Source organism: Chlorocebus sabaeus, chromosome 15 (assembly GCF_047675955.1).
Source record: "Chlorocebus sabaeus isolate Y175 chromosome 15, mChlSab1.0.hap1, whole genome shotgun sequence".
Lineage (NCBI taxonomy): Eukaryota > Metazoa > Chordata > Mammalia > Primates > Cercopithecidae > Chlorocebus > Chlorocebus sabaeus.
In genome coordinates, this window is record NC_132918.1 from 91899526 (window position 1) to 91919428 (window position 19903).

At 47.9% G+C, this 19903-nt stretch overlaps 1 protein-coding gene across 6 annotated transcripts in view; it reads left to right on the plus strand.

Annotated features, from left to right (window-relative positions):
- The window catches only part of PCYT1A (phosphate cytidylyltransferase 1A, choline), a 69924-nt gene that overhangs the window by 34972 nt on the left and 15049 nt on the right, over positions 1 to 19903 (plus strand). For 4 of the 6 annotated variants that reach the window (XM_073023786.1, XM_073023787.1, XM_038003132.2 and 1 more), the window contains 6 exons: positions 6657 to 6773; positions 7478 to 7629; positions 10850 to 10928; positions 11403 to 11545; positions 14024 to 14212; positions 14866 to 19523. In XM_073023786.1, the coding sequence (XP_072879887.1) occupies positions 6657 to 6773; positions 7478 to 7629; positions 10850 to 10928; positions 11403 to 11545; positions 14024 to 14212; positions 14866 to 15072 (887 nt within the window). In that variant the 3' untranslated portion in view covers positions 15073 to 19523. Of the gene's footprint in view, positions 1 to 6656; positions 6774 to 7477; positions 7630 to 10849; positions 10929 to 11402; positions 11546 to 14023; positions 14213 to 14865; positions 19524 to 19903 lie in introns of those variants that run through there. The other 2 variants (XR_005241968.2, XR_012095636.1) reach the window with 2 other exon arrangements.

Sequence of the window (19903 nt, forward strand, 5' to 3'; positions counted from 1 at the left end):
TCAGCCTCAGTGTACCTGACCCTCAGCCTCAGTGTACCTGATCCTCAGCCTCAGTGTACCTGACCCTCAGCCTCAGTGTACCTGACCCTCAGCCTCAGTGTACCTGATCCTCAGCCTCAGTGTACCTGACCCTCAGCCTCAGTGTACCTGACCCTCAGCCTCAGTGTATCTGATTCTCAGCCTCAGTGTAGCTGATCCTCAGCCTCAGTGTACCTGATCCTCAGCCTCAGTGTACCTGACCCTCAGCCTCAGTGTACCTGATCCTCAGCCTCAGTGTACCTGACCCTCAGCCTCAGTGTACCTGACCCTCAGCCTCAGTGTACCTGACCCTCAGCCTCAGTGTACCTGACCCTCAGCCTCAGTGTATCTGATTCTCAGCCTCAGTGTAGCTGATCCTCAGCCTCAGTGTACCTGACCCTCAGCCTCAGTGTACCTATTCTCAGCCTCAGTGTACCTGACCCTCAGCCTCAGTGTACCTGACCCTCAGCCTCAGTGTACCTATTCTCAGCCTCAGTGTACCTATTCTCAGCCTCAGTGTATCTGACCCTCAGCCTCAGTGTACCTGACCCTCAGCCTCAGTGTACCTGATCCTCAGCCTCAGTGTACCTGACCCTCAGCCTCAGTGTACCTGACCCTCAGCCTCAGTGTACCTATTCTCAGCCTCAGTGTACCTGACCTGCAGCCTCAGTGTATCTGACCCTCAGCCTCGGTGTATCTGACCTGCAGCCTCAGTGTACCTGACCCTCAGCCTCAGTGTACCTGATCCTCAGCCTCAGTGTACCTGACCCTCAGCCTCAGTGTACCTGACCCTCAGCCTCAGTGTATCTGATTCTCAGCCTCAGTGTAGCTGATCCTCAGCCTCAGTGTACCTGACCCTCAGCCTCAGTGTACCTATTCTCAGCCTCAGTGTACCTGACCCTCAGCCTCAGTGTACCTGACCCTCAGCCTCAGTGTACCTATTCTCAGCCTCAGTGTACCTATTCTCAGCCTCAGTGTATCTGACCCTCAGCCTCAGTGTACCTGATCCTCAGCCTCAGTGTACCTGACCCTCAGCCTCAGTGTACCTGATCCTCAGCCTCAGTGTACCTGACCCTCAGCCTCAGTGTACCTGACCCTCAGCCTCAGTGTACCTGATATTCAGCCTCAGTGTACCTGACCCTCAGCCTCAGTGTACCTATTCTCAGCCTCAGTGTACCTGACCCTCAGCCTCAGTGTACCTGACCCTCAGCCTCAGTGTACCTATTCTCAGCCTCAGTGTACCTATTCTCAGCCTCAGTGTATCTGACCCTCAGCCTCAGTGTACCTGATCCTCAGCCTCAGTGTACCTGACCCTCAGCCTCAGTGTATCTGATCCTCAGCCTCAGTGTACCTGATCCTCAGCCTCAGTGTACCTGACCCTCAGCCTCAGTGTATCTGATCCTCAGCCTCAGTGTATCTGACCCTCAGCCTCAGTGTATCTGACCCTCAGCCTCAGTGTATCTGACCCTCAGCCTCAGTGTACCTGATTCTCAGCCTCAGTGTACCTATTCTCAGCCTCAGTGTACCTATTCTCAGCCTCAGTGTATCTGACCCTCAGCCTCAGTGTACCTGATCCTCAGCCTCAGTGTACCTGACCCTCAGCCTCAGTGTATCTGATTCTCAGCCTCAGTGTACCTGATCCTCAGCCTCAGTGTACCTGATCCTCAGCCTCAGTGTATCTATTCTCAGCCTCAGTGTACCTGACCCTCAGCCTCAGTGTATCTATTCTCAGCCTCAGTGTACCTGATCCTCAGCCTCAGTGTACCTGACCCTCAGCCTCAGTGTACCTGATCCTCAGCCTCAGTGTATCTATTCTCAGCCTCAGTGTACCTGATCCTCAGCCTCAGTGTACCTGACCCTCAGCCTCAGTGTATCTGATTCTCAGCCTCAGTGTACCTGATCCTCAGCCTCAGTGTACCTGATCCTCAGCCTCAGTGTACCTGACCCTCAGCCTCAGTGTATCTGATTCTCAGCCTCAGTGTACCTGATCCTCAGCCTCAGTGTACCTGACCCTCAGCCTCAGTGTACCTGATCCTCAGCCTCAGTGTATCTGACCCTCAGCCTCAGTGTATCTGACCCTCAGCCTCAGTGTATCTGACCCTCAGCCTCAGTGTATCTGATCCTCAGCCTCAGTGTACCTGATCCTCAGCCTCAGTGTACCTGATCCTCAGCCTCAGTGTACCTGACCCTCAGCCTCAGTGTATCTGATTCTCAGCCTCAGTGTACCTGATCCTCAGCCTCAGTGTACCTGACCCTCAGCCTCAGTGTATCTGACCCTCAGCCTCAGTGTATCTGATCCTCAGCCTCAGTGTACCTGACCCTCAGCCTCAGTGTATCTGACCCTCAGCCTCAGTGTACCTGATCCTCAGCCTCAGTGTATCTGACCCTCAGCCTCAGTGTACCTGACCCTCAGCCTCAGTGTATCTGACCCTCAGCCTCAGTGTACCTGACCCTCAGCCTCAGTGTATCTGATTCTCAGCCTCAGTGTACCTGACCCTCAGCCTCAGTGTATCTGACCCTCAGCCTCAGTGTACCTATTCTCAGCCTAAGTGTACCTGATCCTTAGCCTCAGTGTATCTGACCCTGAGCCTCAGTGTACCTGACCCTCAGCCTCAGTGTACCTGACCCTCAGCCTCAGTGTACCTGACCCTCAGCCTCAGTGTATCTGATTCTCAGCCTCAGTGTACCTGACCCTCAGCCTCAGTGTATCTGACCCTCAGCCTCAGTGTACCTATTCTCAGCCTCAGTGTACCTGATCCTTAGCCTCAGTGTATCTGACCCTGAGCCTCAGTGTACCTGACCCTCAGCCTCAGTGTACCTGATCCTCAGCCTCAGTGTACCTGACCCTCAGCCTCAGTGTATCTGATTCTCAGCCTCAGTGTACCTGACCCTCAGCCTCAGTGTACCTGACCCTCAGCCTCGGTGTACCTGACCCTCAGCCTCGGTGTATCTGATTCTCAGCCTCAGTGTAGCTGATCCTCAGCCTCAGTGTACCTGACCCTCAGCCTCAGTGTATCTGACCCTCAGCCTCAGTGTACCTGACCCTCAGCCTCGGTGTACCTGACCCTCAGCCTCGGTGTATCTGATTCTCAGCCTCAGTGTAGCTGATCCTCAGCCTCAGTGTACCTGACCCTCAGCCTCAGTGTACCTGATCCTCAGCCTCAGTGTATCTGATTCTCAGCCTCAGTGTACCTATTCTCAGCCTCAGTGTACCTGACCCTCAGCCTCAGTGTACCTGGCCCTCAGCCTCAGTGTATCTGGCCCTCAGCCTCAGTGTACCTGGCCCTCAGCCTCAGTGTACCTGGCCCTCAGCCTCAGTGTATCTGGCCCTCAGCCTCAGTGTACCTATTCTCAGCCTCAGTGTACCTGACCCTCAGCCTCAGTGTACCTGATCCTCAGCCTCAGTGTACCTGACCCTCAGCCTCAGTGTATCTGATTCTCAGCCTCAGTGTACCTATTCTCAGCCTCAGTGTACCTGACCCTCAGCCTCAGTGTACCTGACCCTCAGCCTCAGTGTACCTATTCTCAGCCTAAGTGTACCTGACCCTTAGCCTCAGTGTATCTGACCCTGAGCCTCAGTGTACCTGACCCTCAGCCTCAGTGTACCTGATCCTCAGCCTCAGTGTACCTGACCCTCAGCCTCAGTGTATCTGATTCTCAGCCTCAGTGTAGCTGACCCTCAGCCTCAGTGTACCTGACCCTCAGCCTCAGTGTACCTGACCCTCAGCCTCAGTGTATCTGACCCTCAGCCTCAGTGTACCTGACCCTCAGCCTCAGTGTATCTGATCCTCAGCCTCAGTGTACCTGACCCTCAGCCTCAGTGTATCTGACCCTCAGCCTCAGTGTACCTGACCCTCAGCCTCAGTGTACCTGACCCTCAGCCTCAGTGTACCTATTCTCAGCCTCAGTGTACCTGATCCTTAGCCTCAGTGTATCTGACCTTGAGCCTCAGTGTACCTGACCCTCAGCCTCAGTGTATCTGATTCTCAGCCTCAGTGTATCTGATTCTCAGCCTCAGTGTACCTGACCCTCAGCCTCAGTGTACCTGACCCTCAGCCTCAGTGTATCTGATTCTCAGCCTCAGTGTATCTGATTCTCAGCCTCAGTGTAGCTGATCCTCAGCCTCAGTGTACCTGACCCTCAGCCTCAGTGTATCTGATTCTCAGCCTCAGTGTACCTGACCCTCAGCCTCAGTGTACCTGACCCTCAGCCTCAGTGTACCTATTCTCAGCCTAAGTGTACCTGATCCTTAGCCTCAGTGTATCTGACCCTGAGCCTCAGTGTACCTGACCCTCAGCCTCAGTGTACCTGACCCTCAGCCTCAGTGTACCTGACCCTCAGCCTCAGTGTATCTGATTCTCAGCCTCAGTGTACCTGACCCTCAGCCTCAGTGTATCTGACCCTCAGCCTCAGTGTACCTATTCTCAGCCTAAGTGTACCTGATCCTTAGCCTCAGTGTATCTGACCCTGAGCCTCAGTGTACCTGACCCTCAGCCTCAGTGTATCTGATCCTCAGCCTCAGTGTACCTTACCCTCAGCCTCAGTGTATCTGACCCTCAGCCTCAGTGTACCTATTCTCAGCCTAAGTGTACCTGATCCTCAGCCTCAGTGTATCTGACCCTCAGCCTCAGTGTACCTGACCCTCAGCCTCAGTGTACCTGACCCTCAGCCTCAGTGTACCTGACCCTCAGCCTCAGTGTATCTGATCCTCAGCCTCAGTGTACCTGACCCTCAGCCTCAGTGTACCTGACCCTCAGCCTCAGTGTATCTGATTCTCAGCCTCAGTGTAGCTGATCCTCAGCCTCAGTGTACCTGACCCTCAGCCTCAGTGTACCTATTCTCAGCCTCAGTGTACCTGACCTGCAGCCTCAGTGTATCTGACCCTCAGCCTCGGTGTATCTGACCTGCAGCCTCAGTGTACCTGACCCTCAGCCTCAGTGTACCTGACCCTCAGCCTCAGTGTATCTGATCCTCAGCCTCAGTGTACCTGACCCTCAGCCTCAGTGTACCTGACCCTCAGCCTCAGTGTATCTGATCCTCAGCCTCAGTGTACCTGACCCTCAGCCTCAGTGTACCTGACCCTCAGCCTCAGTGTATCTGATCCTCAGCCTCAGTGTACCTGACCCTCAGCCTCAGTGTATCTGATCCTCAGCCTCAGTGTATCTGACCTGCAGCCTCAGTGTATCTGATTCTCAGCCTCAGCACAGTGTATCTGATGACACTTTGACCTGTCTTTCCCAAATGATGTAAATGCTCCTACTGTTATTTTCTGCTGTAGTAAAATAGCTCTTCCTTTATTCACATAAAGGGATAAGTTACATGGACTCCTTATATTTATTATTTAAAGCATGACGAACCATTATGCTGATTTCGTTTTTAATGTTTATTTGGCTTTGGAATTAGTCTTGTTCCCCAGGAAATCATTTCCTGGCTTCTAAGTTGACAGCTCTCTGTTATTAGTTGTGCCTGACAAGTTTGGTACAACCAGGCTACCAGAGGCAGTTAGTGCAGATGATGATGTTAAAAATCTCTTTATAGGCTGAGTATGGTGGCTCACACCTGTAATCCCAGCAGTTTGGGAGGCCAAGGTGGGATTGCTAGAGTCCAGAAGTTCGAGACCAGCCTGGGCAACATGGTCTCTACAAAAAAAAAAAAAAAAAAATTAGCTGGCATGGTGGTGTGCATCTGTGGTCCCATCTACTTCGGAGGCTGAGATGGGAGGATCACTTGAGCCCAGGAGGTCAAGGCTGCAGTGAGCTCTGATTGTACCACTGCACTCCAGCCTGGATAACAGAGTAAGACCCTGTCTCAAAAAAAAAATGAAAAGGTGTTTATAGTCAAGTTATTTTTCATAACCCAACCTACCCCCCAAATTAGGGTGAATACCCAGAGAACATCTAAAGAAAGGAGTATGCAATGGGGCAGGGCGCGGTGGCTCACGCCTGTAATCCCAGCACTTTGGGAGGCCGAGGCGGGTGGATCACGAGGTCAGGAGATCGAGACCATCCTGGCTAACACTGTGAAACTCCATCTCTACTAAAAAAAAAAAAATACAAAAAATTAGCCGGTCATGGTGGTGGGTGCCTGTAGTCTCAGCTACTTGGGAGACTGAGGCAGAATGGCATGAACCTGGAAGGCAGAGTGTGCAGTGAGCCAAGATTGCACCACTGTACTCCAACCTGGGAGACAGCGAGACTCCACTTCAAAAAAAAAAAAAAAAAAAAGGAGTATGCAGTCAATGGAACTGTCACCCAGGGCCATTTCCATTTGCCAAGTACAAGATATCGAATCAATGTATTTTTGTGGCTGGGCACAGTGGCTCACACCTGTAATCCCAGCACTTTGGGAGGCTGAGGCTGGCGGATCATTTGAGACCAGGAGTTCGAGACCAGCCTGGCCAACAAGGAAAAACCCCATCTCTGCTAAAAACACAAAAATAGCCAGGCATGATGACATGCACCTGTAGTCCTAGCTACTTGGGAGGCTGAGGCAGGAGAACCACTTGAATCCAGGAGGTGGAAGGTGCAGTGAGCCGAGATCATGCCGCTGGACTCCAGCCTGGGCAACAGAGTAAGACTTGGTCTCAAAAAAAAAAAAAAAAAAGTATTTTTGTGATCTGTTCTTTCATTTGGATTTAGGTGAGCGACCTGTGAGAGTTTATGCTGATGGAATATTTGACTTATTTCACTCTGGTCATGCCCGAGCTCTGATGCAAGCAAAGAACCTTTTCCCTAATACGTACCTCATTGTGGGAGGTAAGAAAACATTTGATGGCTTCAGGTGCAGTGGAGAAAAAGATGATAGTAGAGTCTGTATTTCTCTTCTGTCTTTATAACCTGAGTACACTGGCTCTTGTTTCTGTTTTTAAGTGAAGGATGTAGTACAGCCTCTCTAAAACATGAAATATATGAGGTACCAGCAACCTAAACCTGGAGAGAGGAGCTTCAAGCTCATTGACTGTGACATCTGACATTTATCCCACTGTTTTTAGCCAAGTTTCTGCCAGTCACAGGAGCAACAATGACTTCTGTTGCCCAGTTAAAAAACATTTGCTTTAGATTTCACTTTATTATTTTGAACCAACTGGAATACAAAAGTCTGCCAAGGAAATGTCATGTGGTCCAGTCCAGTGTGAATAAAATAGGAAAACATGGTTGAGGACTTAATTGATACAGACATGCACAGTAGGTTGATTTCAGAGTCGAAGATCTTGGTCACCTGCTGTACCGTCTCTTCTCCAAAGTATGAACATACTATTTAGTGAGTGTTGCTCCTGAAGGTATACGCTGCATTAGGAAAAGCGTTGTTACCCAGGTTCAACTGCCTTTAGAAGACTTTTCTCCAGTTGGGGAAGATGGTTGCAGTCCTAAGCAGTGGGAGAAGATGGGAGAGGTCGGTGGCTGAGGAGTGGCTAAGCAAAGAGGACTCCGACCCACAGTTTATGATGTGGTGAACTCAGTTTGCAGCGATGAGCTCACACACAACTTCAAAGGCTTCACGGTGATGAATGAGAACGAGCGCTATGACGCAGTCCAGCACTGCCGGTACGTGGATGAGGTAGTGAGGAATGCGCCCTGGACCCTGACACCTGAGTTCCTGGCCGAACACCGGGTAAGAAACTGGACACATATTCCCATTCCTTGTTCCAGAATCCCCTCAACTCTCACGACTGCTGGCACACAGGCTGGTTTTCCACTAGCTCTGTTTTACTTCTACCTCCTATGTAAGTTTCATAGGAGATGACAGTGATATTACTAGTGATAATAGTCATTCCTGACGTTTATATGGGGTTAGGTGGTTTGCAAGCACTTTTACATCCATTCTATTCCATTTTCTCCCCACAACAGTCCTGTGGTGTGGTTATCATTTCCACTTTACATATGAGTAACAAGTCCTAGAGAAACCAAATAACCTCCAAGTTACACCATTGGCAGTGCTGGGAATTGAACTTGTCAGTTACGAGACATTTCCCCCCACACCACAGGCATGTCTACCCTTAGAACGTGCCAGTCTCCTGAGAATATCCATAGCTCCAGGCGAACTCTGAAGAGGGTCATATTACCAGGAAACAAGACGGATTAACATAGACTTTTCTTGGCTTAAGTTTCATTTCAGGGCTTTGGTCTTAGGCTAGAAATTGGGTGGAATCAGAAACCAAGGATATTTCTCACTGTTTCTCAGTAAGTTGTTATCAACCCCTTACCTCCTTTTAATTCTCCCACATTAAAGTAACAGATTTCAGCCAGGTGCAGTGGCTCATGCCTGTAATCCCAGCACTTTGGGAGACCAAGGTGGGAGGATCGCTTGAGCCCAGGAGTTCAAGACCAGCCTGGGCAACATACCGAGACCCTGTCTCTACTTTTAAAAAAAAGCCACAGGTTTCCTGCAAGAGGTGGGTATAAAAGATGAGAAGGATTGATTAGGCCAGGTTAGAGGTCCCCACGCCTGAGGAAACAGCAAGCATGTTGTCAGTTCTCTACAGGGGTGCGTGGAATGTTGTAGGTAAATTGTTCAGTGAGGCAGAAAGAATAAAGGCAGCCAAAGGGCTTCTAAAGCAATACATGGGTAGGCCTGAAGAGGGGATATTTACTGTAACTATTGAGGATTGGGACAGATCTTCTGTAATTCTCTGACTTTTCTACATCAACACTTAGCAGCCAGTGGCTCCAAAGTGGTAAGCAAGCTTATTCTCAGCATCACAGCCCACAGGCCCACACAGAAGTATGAGGTTAGAGGAATTTCTTTTTTTTTTTTTTTTCTGAGACGGAGTCTTGCTGTGTTGCCCAGGCTGGAATGCCATGGCATGATCTCGGCTCACTGCAAGCTCTACCTCCCGGGTTCATGCCATTCTCCTGCCTCAGCCTCCCGAGTAGCTGGGACTACAGGTGCCCACCACCACGCCTGGCTAAGCTTTTGTATTTTTAGTAGAGACGGGGTTTCACTGTGGTCTCGATCTCCTGACCTTGTGCTGGGCCTCCCAAAGTGCTGGGATTACAGGCGTGAGCCACCACACCCGGCTGGTTAGAGGAATTTCTAACTCTGCTTTTCTCTTTGTTAACAGCATATACTCAACTGTGAGTTTTGCTTGTCCCATTCTTTTTTTTTTTTTGAGACGGAGTCTCGCTCTGTTGCCCAGGCTGCAGTGCAGTGGCGCGATCTCGACTCACTGCAACCTCCACCTCCCAGTTTCAAGCGATTCTCTTGCTTCAGCCTCCCGAGTAGCTGGGATTACAGGCGCCGCCACCACGCCCGGCTAATTTTTTTGTATTTTTAGTAGAGATAGGGTTTCACCATGTTAGCCAGGATGGTCTTGATCTCCAGTCCTCGTGATCCGCCTGCCTCAGACCCCCAAAGTGCTGGAATTACAGGCGTGAGCCACCGTGCCTGGCCTTCGGCCTCCTGTTCTTTACTTTGCTGCCTATGGATCCCTGACAAGTTGTTCATGAGTAATTGAGATGCTAGCTGAGGGTCTCTGACATAGTCCCAGTGAAAATGCTTCACACTACAGTGGTCTCTGGAGGTTGGTATAGTGATCTTAGTAATTATCAGCAAAAGGCTGGTGGCCCATTCGGGAAGGACTAAGTGAAGTTTAGCATGTGTCTGAACAACATTATTGATCTCCAGTGTCATTCGTCTCTTCTTGCTCTTGCAAAGGATATTCATAGTAGTAAAATGGCCGGGCGCAGTGGCTCATACCTGTAATCCCAGCACTTTGGGAGGCCGAGTCAGGTAGATCACTTGAGGTCAGGAGTTCGTGACCAGCCTGACCAACATGGTGAAACCCCGTCTTTACTAAAAATACAAAGATTATCCAGGCGTGGTGACATGCACCTGTAATCCCAGCTACTCGGAAGGCTGAGGCAGGAGAATCGCTTGAATTCAGGAGGCAGAGGTTGCAGTGAGCCGAGATCGTGCCATTGCACTCCAGCCTGGGTGACAGAGCAATACTCGGTCCCAAAAAAAAAAAAAAAAAAAAGTAGTAAAATGATAGATGATAGATCCTGAGGATAAAATATCTTTTATGACTTTGGGCTTGTATTTCTCAGGAATATAGATGTATCTATTCCAGTCATAGGGCTGGTGGTTGCTATTTTTATATTCCCTCTTCTCACGGACTGAGAGAAACCAGTTAGGAAAGAAGTAACCTCTTTCTCATACTTTTTTTTTTTTTTTTTTTTTTTTTGGAGACAGTCTTGCTCTGTCACTCTGTCACCCAGGCTGGAGTGCAATGGTGTGGTCTCAGCTCACTGTAGCCTCCACCTCCCGGGTTCAAGCAATTCTGCTTCAGCCTCCCAAGTAGCTGGGATTACAGTCGCCGGTCCCCATGCCTGGCTTATTTTTTTGTATTTTTAGTAGAGACGGGGTTTCACTGTGTTAGCCAGGATGGTCTTAAACTCCTGACCTCATGATCTGCCTGCCTCGGCCTCCCAAAGTGCTGGGATTACAGGCGTGAGCCACCACGCCCGGCCTTTCTCATACTTTTAGAAACCCTTATTTGACCAAATCCTTCCAGACCCAGGACAGGAAGATTCCTTCTTTCCTAGGCTCCACCCACTAACTGGTTCACCAGCAAACCCTCTGGCCCTATTGACCACAGCAAGATGACTGGTATACAGAGTGAGGGTAACAGTTCTAGTAGACTAGGAGAAATAGCTAGAAAAGCAGCTGGCTAACTTTCTATTTGTACTCCATAAATCATTAGGTTGGGTGGTTTGTGAATAGATTGTAGCCTGGCCTCTGCTTATTGTCCTTTTTCTGGGCCTGAGAACATTGACTGGGTCTTTCTGAATGGCAGTTATCGTGGGTTTTAATGATGTTTCCTTATTTTCAGATTGATTTTGTAGCCCATGATGATATCCCTTATTCATCTGCTGGAAGTGATGATGTTTATAAGCACATCAAGGAGGCAGGTGAGTGAGCTGATGTGCTTCCTCACTTTAGGGGATCTCAGAGCAGCTGCAGATGTTCAGCCATGTTGCTACTTTACAGAGGAAAATGTATACATTAGAAATTCAACATCCTCTTTCAGGCCACATTTTGGATAAAAGGTGAAGATGAGCGTAGCATCCATCAGTTCTTCATCATCAGTTCATGACATCCATCAGTTCTTGGTCTAAACATCTACTTTTGATATCTCTCTTAATTTCAGGAAACGCTTTCTCATATTTTTCGTAATATTAGGGCTATGTAACTCTTCTTTGCCTTACCTCTGGACTTTCATTCAGTCTTCCTTCTGTATATCAGTATCTCTCCGTTTCATTTAGTAATAACAGATTCTGCTTTTTGAGGAAAGGAAGGGAACATTGCCCCTAGTTTCCATTTAGTCTTAATACCTGAGCTGACCAGAACCTCACAGTGTTTGTCTGTCTGTGTTTCTGAGTCAGGCATGTTTGCTCCAACACAGAGGACAGAAGGCATCTCCACGTCAGACATCATCACCCGGATCGTGCGGGACTACGACGTGTATGCGAGGCGGAACCTGCAGCGGGGCTACACGGCAAAGGAGCTCAATGTCAGCTTCATCAACGTGAGTTCCAGCCGCACCCCAGACTCCCTGACTGTGGATACGCATTGCCTCTCACTCCATCTTAGCTGAACTGGCTTTGCAGTTAGCTCTGATGATCACTCCCAAAAGTTCAGTGAATGAATTACCACTATGTTAACTGTTTACAAAAAGAATGAAACAGACAGTTTCTGCCGTTACGGTCTAGGACCAACACATTGGTATAAAGCCATACAGCCAACAAAATAAATAAGAAAGAGTAATTTAGATAGTACAGTATTTCTGTTAATAAATTGAAAACTGTGTCTCTTAAACTTCCTTTTTCTTTTTTGGTTGGATGATCTTTTGGGAACCTGCTAAAGCCTATGAACCCTCTCCCCGTGTGGACAGTGACACGACACACCACTTCCCCGCATAGACCTGAGTTTTAAATTTTGATTGATGAAAGCTTAAGTTTATCTTAGTTTACTATTGCCTTTTAGAAACTCTGTATATTTTACTGGGCTTGGTGGTTCATGCCTGTAATCCCAGTACTTTGGTAGGCTGAGGTGGGAGGACTGCTTGAGGCCAGGGGTTTGAGACCAGTCTGGAGGCAGCATAGCGAGACCCCATCTCTAAACAAACAAACAAAAAAACTCATATATATATGTATGTAGTATATGTATGTTTGTAGTGTGTGTATATATATGTGTAGTGTGTGTATATATATATGTAGTGTATATATATGTATGTAGTATATATTCATTCTTTTTGTAAACAGTTATACATATACTGCAGTATATATATATACACACACACACTACATATATATATACACACACACACACACTACATATATATATATACACACACACTACATATATATGTAGTATTTCTTTCTTTTTGAGACAGGGTCTTGCTCTGTTGCCCAGGCTGGAGTGCAGTGGCGTGATCTCGGCTCACTGTGGCCTCTGTCTCCTGGGTTCAAGTGATTCTGGTGCCTTAGCCTCCTGAATAGCAGTGATTACAGGCTTGTGCCACCACACCTGGCTAATTTTTGTATTTTTTTTAGCAGAGATGGGGTTTCGCCATGTTTCCCAGGCTGGTCTTGAACTCCTGACCTCAAGCGATCGGCCCCCCCCTTGGCCTCCCAAAGTGCTGGGATTACAGGCATGAGCTACCGTATCTATCCAACACTACACATTTTGTACGTAAATTAGACCTCAATAAAATTAATTTAAAAAGAAGAAAGCTGCTAACTTCAATGTCTCCTACACAGTCAGTTTACCATGCTCCCCCACCTGCTCCCATCTCTGTGAATTGTGCTATAAGAATGGATAAAATGATTACATCTAAATATGATTTATCTAGGCAGACAAACACTAGCTCTTGTTAATTTATTTACTATAGCTTTATTTTTTCCCATAAAAATCAGGTGTTTAAAAATTCTAAACATATTCCCTTTCCTCTTTATGATCCGGAAATTATGAGAGTACTTTTTTTTTTTTTTTTTGCGATAGAGTAACACTCAGTCACCCAGGCCAGAGTACAGTGGCGCAATCTTGGCTTACTGCAGCCTTGACCTCCGGGCTCAAGTGATCCTCCCATCTCAGCCTCCTGAGTAGCTGGGACTATGGGCATAGGCCACCATACCCAGCTAATTTTTTATATTTTTATTTTTAGTAGAGATGAGGTCTTGCTATGTTGTCTAGGCTGCTTTCGAGTTCCTGGCCTCAAGCAGTCCTCCCACCTCGGCTTCCCAAAGTGCTGGTATTACAGGCATGAGCCACTGTGCCTGGCCAAGGATACTTTTCATTTGACTAAAGACTCCCCTCCTCTCTGCCACAGGGTTTATACCGTTTTCCTTTTCTTTAGCAAAGTCGGTAGGGCCAACGAGTGTCAGCATTTCACAGATGGGTAAACGGACCTTAAAACACGAAAGGAGCAAAAGCAAAAACACAGCTCATTAACATAATAGAGTCAGCCAGCGACGGGAAGCGCAGTTCGATGAGCGGATGAAGCGGAAGATCAGTGTTTTCTCTCTCGATCCATCGTGATTCGTTATTCTTGGCAGTGCTGTGCAGGGATCTTTTAGCTGCCTCTGTATCTCCCTCGATCCATCGTGATTCGTTATTCTCGGCAGTGCTGTGCAGGGGTCTTTAGCTGCCTGTGTATCTCCCTCTGGAATGAGGTTTGGGTCATGCTGGGCATGTTTATGTTCCAAGTTTATGTTTTATCTTTAAAACTCTGACTTTATTTGGCTACCTGCCTGTGACTGAGTATAGCCTATATTTTTAGTTTATTCCCAAATGCCCACAATATTAGCATTACTATTTTGTGTGTGCATCCACAGCATATCTTATCTGTTATTATGCTAATGACGTGTGGGGTAGATTAAAGCAAAGCAGAATTCTAGACTGAAAACAGTGTCAGTTGAGTGCTTGAGCCATGTTTTTTTGTTCTCTTATGGTAGAGAAGTTTGGCATGAGCATTATTTCTCAAAATAGTGATTTCTTTATCTAGGAGAAGAAATACCACTTGCAGGAGAGGGTTGACAAAGTAAAGAAGAAAGTGAAAGACGTGGAGGAAAAGTCCAAAGAATTTGTTCAGAAGGTGGAGGAGAAAAGCATTGACCTTATTCAGAAGTGGGAGGAGAAGTCCCGAGAATTCATTGGAAGTTTTCTGGAAATGTTTGGTCCGGAAGGAGCACTGGTACGTTCTTCCCCACTGGACAGTGTAGGGAGATCCCATGTTGTGGAAAGAATTACAGAACCATCGAGCAGAAAGGGACGTCGACAGTTAAGGAGTGATCTAGTCTAGTCCCCTTATCTGGGCAGAACTATCTTTCAACGGTCCCCAGCAAGGTTTTTGAAACCTTTACAGAAAGAGGTTACACATTCTCCTAGATAATTTTGCCAGCTCTCTATCAACCTTGAAATCTGGTGACAAGATAAGCAAAACGCCTTGCCCAGCTTTTATTTGTGGTATGATTTTAGATAGAAGGAAAGGAAAGAATAAAGAATAATAAAAAGAAAGCAGCCTCCACCCCAAGTAGCTGCAGCGTGAACCCCAGGTAAGGGGAATTCTGTCTTTGAGGAGTGGCAGTCTTTTCAACCAGATAAAAGATTGAGCAAGTGAGTCCTAGGTTAGATATCAGGAAGGACTGTCTGTGAAGGTGTTTGGAAAGATAAGAATAATCCTAGAACAGATTATTCGGGAAGAATGGGGAATTTCCCGGGTAATGATAGCAGGTGAGAACCCTTAAATCAATAGTACAGCATAGACTGCCCTAGTCCCAGATGCTTCAGCGATGATTCAGTAGGATCCACCGTATTGTTTCTAACTCTTCCTTTCGGTTTCTCCAGAAACACATGCTGAAAGAGGGGAAGGGCCGGATGCTGCAGGCCATCAGTCCAAAGCAGAGCCCCAGCAGCAGCCCTACTCGCGAGCGCTCCCCCTCCCCCTCTTTTCGATGGCCCTTCTCTGGCAAGACTTCCCCACCTTGTTCCCCAGCAAATCTCTCCAGGCACAAGGCTGCAGCCTATGATATCAGTGAGGATGAAGAAGACTAATTTTTCCTCCCTCCTTTCCTCTCCTCTCCCTCTGTCCCATTACCTTCAAAGCTCTCTGTTGAATTCCAGACTGTGACCCCAACACTAAACAGCTACAAAGGAAAGACAACTGGGGCAAGAGGACCTAGGACTGGGGAAACCAGAACAGCCTGTCCTCCAAGTGACATCACTCACCCACACGAAGGAGGGGGCTGCACCTTAGAAGCCTGCTCTGCATCCATTTACCCTCCCCGAGGGCTTTGTTTCACTGTTTATGTTCACGTGATCTCAACAGGGAAATCGTCATTTTTATTAAGTTTTTTTAAAATTAGTCTTTCAAATGTAGAACTAATTTTTTGCCCGAGGAGTGGGCAGAAGAAGGAGGTAGTGTAATACGCAGAGGCCTTTTCTTCCCAGTACACTATAGCATTTGCCTTCCGTTCTGAAGTGAAGTGGCTTGCCAAGTCCTTCACAAAATGAGCCATGCTGGTGGGTAATCTGTGGAGAAATATCTTAGTTCTGATTTCCTTAAGAAAAAGCTAAAAGCCGAGTTACAGTCACAAATCCCCTCAACGTACTGCTGTCACCAGTGTCATTGTGGCTGTAGGAAGGAGATCTGAGCCTAACTTGTCTTACTCCCTGAGGAGTTTCTTACTGGACCCAGTGGGGCCCATGAAGACACTGACGGGGATACTGGAAGCAGACCCATGGCATCAGCTGCAGTTTCTGCTGTGTTCATCTTCTCAGAAAATTCTGTGACCCGCTTCTCTGGGAGCTTTTGTGAGTCTCTTTCCTGCCATCTACCTTCAAAGGAAGGAACACTTTTCGGGTTACGAGGATGAGGAGAGGAGCGGGACAATACTCAGTCCCATGCCAAGTCAGTTGAGATTTGTTTCCTACTGGGAGGAGTGCCTGGCCCTGCTACTCCTATTTGAATGTTATTAATGTTACCTAGCCTTTTGCAGAGGATACTTTGTAAATGTCTGCCATCGGAACTTGATGTCAATCCCTTTTGGTCATAGCCATATTGAATAGAGAGATTTGCACAGAATGTAGAAGCAAAAGCATAGGAAACACCTTCCTTTCTGAAGCAACAGCCTCATCATCTTGACCTCTGTCCCTCTTAAGAACATTCTTCACCGGAACCAGAGCTCCACAGAGTCTTTCTTTTCCTCGGAGAGCCGTGGCTGGCAGGGACCTCCCTCCGCCGCCCCTCCAGCAAGCCACAGAACATGCCCTCACGGGACAAGATGTGGTAGGTTTTCTCCTTTTCTCCCCACTTCTCACACACGCCTGGTGGTTGTGGTGCCATCTCCGTGTTAGCTTGCCTGGGGGATTCAACACTTGAATTTCCAATAGAAGGATGCTAACGCCTAACACCTGCGCTCACGCCTGACACCTGCCCTCACGCCTGACACCTGCCCTCACGCCTGACACCTGCGCTCACGCCTGACACCTGCCCTCACGCCTGACACCTGCCCTCACGCCTGACACCTGCCCTCACGCCTAACACCTGCCCTCACGCCTGACACCTGCCCTCACGCCTGACACCTGCTGTTGAGCATGATCTAACTTTCAAAGCCCTGGCCTCCTGTCTCCTTAGCTACTTAGCTACATGGCCTAGCAGATCATCAGCCATCAGTAATCCTGTGGCTAGATTCAGGGGAAAATGGCTTCTGTCCAGGCCCCACCCCCCGTCACTCATAAATACCCCTTGTGGGGGTGGAGTTTTAGTGTTTTCAGCTAAGAAAACCACATTTTCTCTTTTCTTGCCTCTCCGCTAGGACTGTGAGCATCTCATAGTCCACCCCCTAAACACTTTCTGGTAACACCTGTTCTTCCGCCTGAGGGTCAGAGGCGGGAATCATTGCCTGCACAGCAGGACTACCTAGGTTCTTAAAACTTGGATCACCCAGGCCAGGCGCGGTGGCTCACGCCTGTCATCCCAGCAGTTTGGGAGGCTGAGGCCGGTGGATCACTTGAGGCCAAGAGTTTGAGACCAGCCTGACCAACATGGTGAAACCCCGTCTCTACTAAAAATACAAAAATTAGCCAGGCGTGGTGGTGCGCACCTGTAATCCCAGCTACTTGGAAGTATGAGGCAGGAGAATCCCTTGAACGGAGGCGGAGGTTGCAGTGAGCCAAGATGGTGCCACTGCACTCCAGCCTGTGTAACAGAGCGAGACTCTGTCTCCAAAACAAAACCACACACACAGAAATAAAAAGAAATAATAAAAAAAAATAAAAAATAAAAATACTTGGATCACCCAGAAAGTTAGAGCGTCACAGAGGAGAGGGAGAATGAAGCCTCTTGTTATCCTGATCGCCTATGAAAGTGACATTCCTAACTCTTCTCTTGAAGCACCGTTCTTACTGTCAAAACTGGTCACACAAGCTTTGGCCTGGAGTCCTGTCTTTGAAACAGTTGAAGTTAGTGTTTTCCCGTGCTCCCCAGCGTTATATAGTCTCATCTTTGAACTTATCTGCGCCAGCCTTCGCTCTCTGGGAATTCTGCCTGCTTCTGTCTGACTTACTCTCCCTGGGGTGGAGAGGCAGTGAAGCCTCTGCTGAAGCCCATCTACTTGGTTCCTCCAAGTGCACATTACGCAAGTGTGTTTGGATAGACAGGGAGATGCCCAGAACGTGGTTTTCCTCCCTCCCCACTGGAGCCACACCTCCTACATATGTAGTCTGGGTCCCAGATGGTGGGGCCCTCTTCCTCTGCTCTCGGTGGGCTGCTTTTGGCATGCCCTGTGCTTGGAACGGACCTGCAGGCTGACAGACCTCTGAGACTGCTAGGGCCAGCAAACATACATGTTCTTGGGAAACTCCCTTTCCCCTTTTGGTGAGTTTCTACCACCTCAGTCTAATCGTTTTTTCTGAAGCTGTTTGTTTGACTGAAGCTGAAGTCTTTTATGGTGTGGCATATTAGATACTTTGGGATAAATGTGGTCTTAGGTGCTGGACAAGCATGGGTAGACGGAGGAAGCTGTTGGAATGTTGCATAATTTGGTCATCTGTGCCTAATTAAATGAGGTTAGAGGTGTGTACACCACAACAATGCCTGGGATCTAAATCTTCAGATATTAATGTTTGAGGCTATGGAGCCGTTTCCCTGATTCCCATACAAGAAAGCAGCCAACATGGATGGGCCAAGTGTGGCCAAGATGACAGAGCCAGAAATGCTGGCCTTGGAGTAGAGCCTCCGTGTGTGAGACGTAAGAAGGCCAGAGCCCGCAACCAGAGCGGAGGAGGTGCCAGCGCAGCCACTGCCTTCCGGGGCTGGACAGAAAGCTTGCTCTTCTCTTATGCTAGACTCAGAAGCACTGAAGGATGGAGGTTGAAACTTTAGAGGACTAGAAAGGGATCATTTGTGCTGTTGCAGCTATTGCTGATAGCTAGAGCCAAAGACCATTATTTTGCTGAGGCTTGGGTGAGAAAGTTAAGGATGTGAGGAGGTTGAAAATCCTGAAGAAGAGAAAAAACAAGAGGGAGGTTGAGAAAACTTTTGATACTTTCTGATCGCCGGTAACTCCTTAGGCTGCACCTGAGTGATGGTAGTTTTTTTGGAGGCTGCACAGCTGGTCAGACCATCTCTAGACGTTCTTTCCACAGTGGTTCACAGGGCGTCGTTCTCCCTTCCTGGATTATCTTGACTATGGGTAGCTATTTTCAAGAGCTCTTTGCCTTTTTAATCCTGTTCCAGATCACTTATCCAAAATCTTTCCAAATCAATTATATTTTGCTGCTTTTCTTTAATTCCCTAAAAGCCATAGCTTCTAGATTTTTATCAGCACACAGTCTCACCAGAAGTTGAACCAATACAGGTAGAAAAAGGAAGCCCCCCATTAACATCGGGTTAATGGTAGAGCCAATGTTTTTAACTGATGGTATTTTTTTAAACTTACCAATGTAAGTATTTTTAAAGGTTCTATTTTTCAAAGTCATAACAATGATTGTTCTTGTTTTCTCTCATAGAATAGACTGCCATGGGATAAAGAGTGGTCCCTAGCTTCTATTTTTCCAAGTAAATAAGTAGAACATGTTCTTGGGATTATACCATTAAATGTTAATTTTCTTGAAGAAGAAAGATTGTTGTCTGCCAGGATTTTATGTTAGCACTCGGATTGAGGCAGAAAACGGAAGCACCAAGTTTAACACTGGGATGGCGCGGGTTGTGTTCCTGGAGGTTTGAAGTGGGCCTTCCTGCCTTTTGAGGGGAAAACTGACTGTTTTGAACATATCCTGGATTAGTTGGGTTGTTTTGTATTGAGGATCCCTAGAAGACAAGAGAGTCTTGGAAAGGGCTGCTGGCTTCGTCGTGAACGTTCGTCCCATCACCAGTGTGAGTCCGCGGGGAAGTTTTCCTCAAGTGGGGTTCAGTCTCTAATTTTCCTGTCTGTTATTAGTTTGTTCTGAGTTATTTTGGATTTTGTTCTTTAGCCAAATAAAGGCAATGTGGTCTTACCTCATGTTCCGTGTCCTGTGGTTTTTTTTGTTGTTGTTGTTTTTAGAGACAGAGTTTCACTCTCATTGCCCAGGCTGGAGTGCAGTGGTGCGATCTTGGCTCACTGCAACCTTTGCCTCCCGGGTTCAAGTGATTCTCCTGCCTCAGCCTCCCAAGTAGTTGGGATTACAGACATGCGCCACCACGCCCGGCTAATTTTGTGTTTTTAGTAGAGACGGGGTTTCTCCATGTTGATTAGGCTGGTCTCGAATTCCTGACCTCAGGTGATCCACCCGCCTCGGCCTCCCAAAGTGCTGGGAATACAGGTATGAGCCACCGCGCCTGGCCAGATGCTGTGTTTTGACCTGTGTGGTGCATTTTATGGATTTGGGACTTTTACTTGGA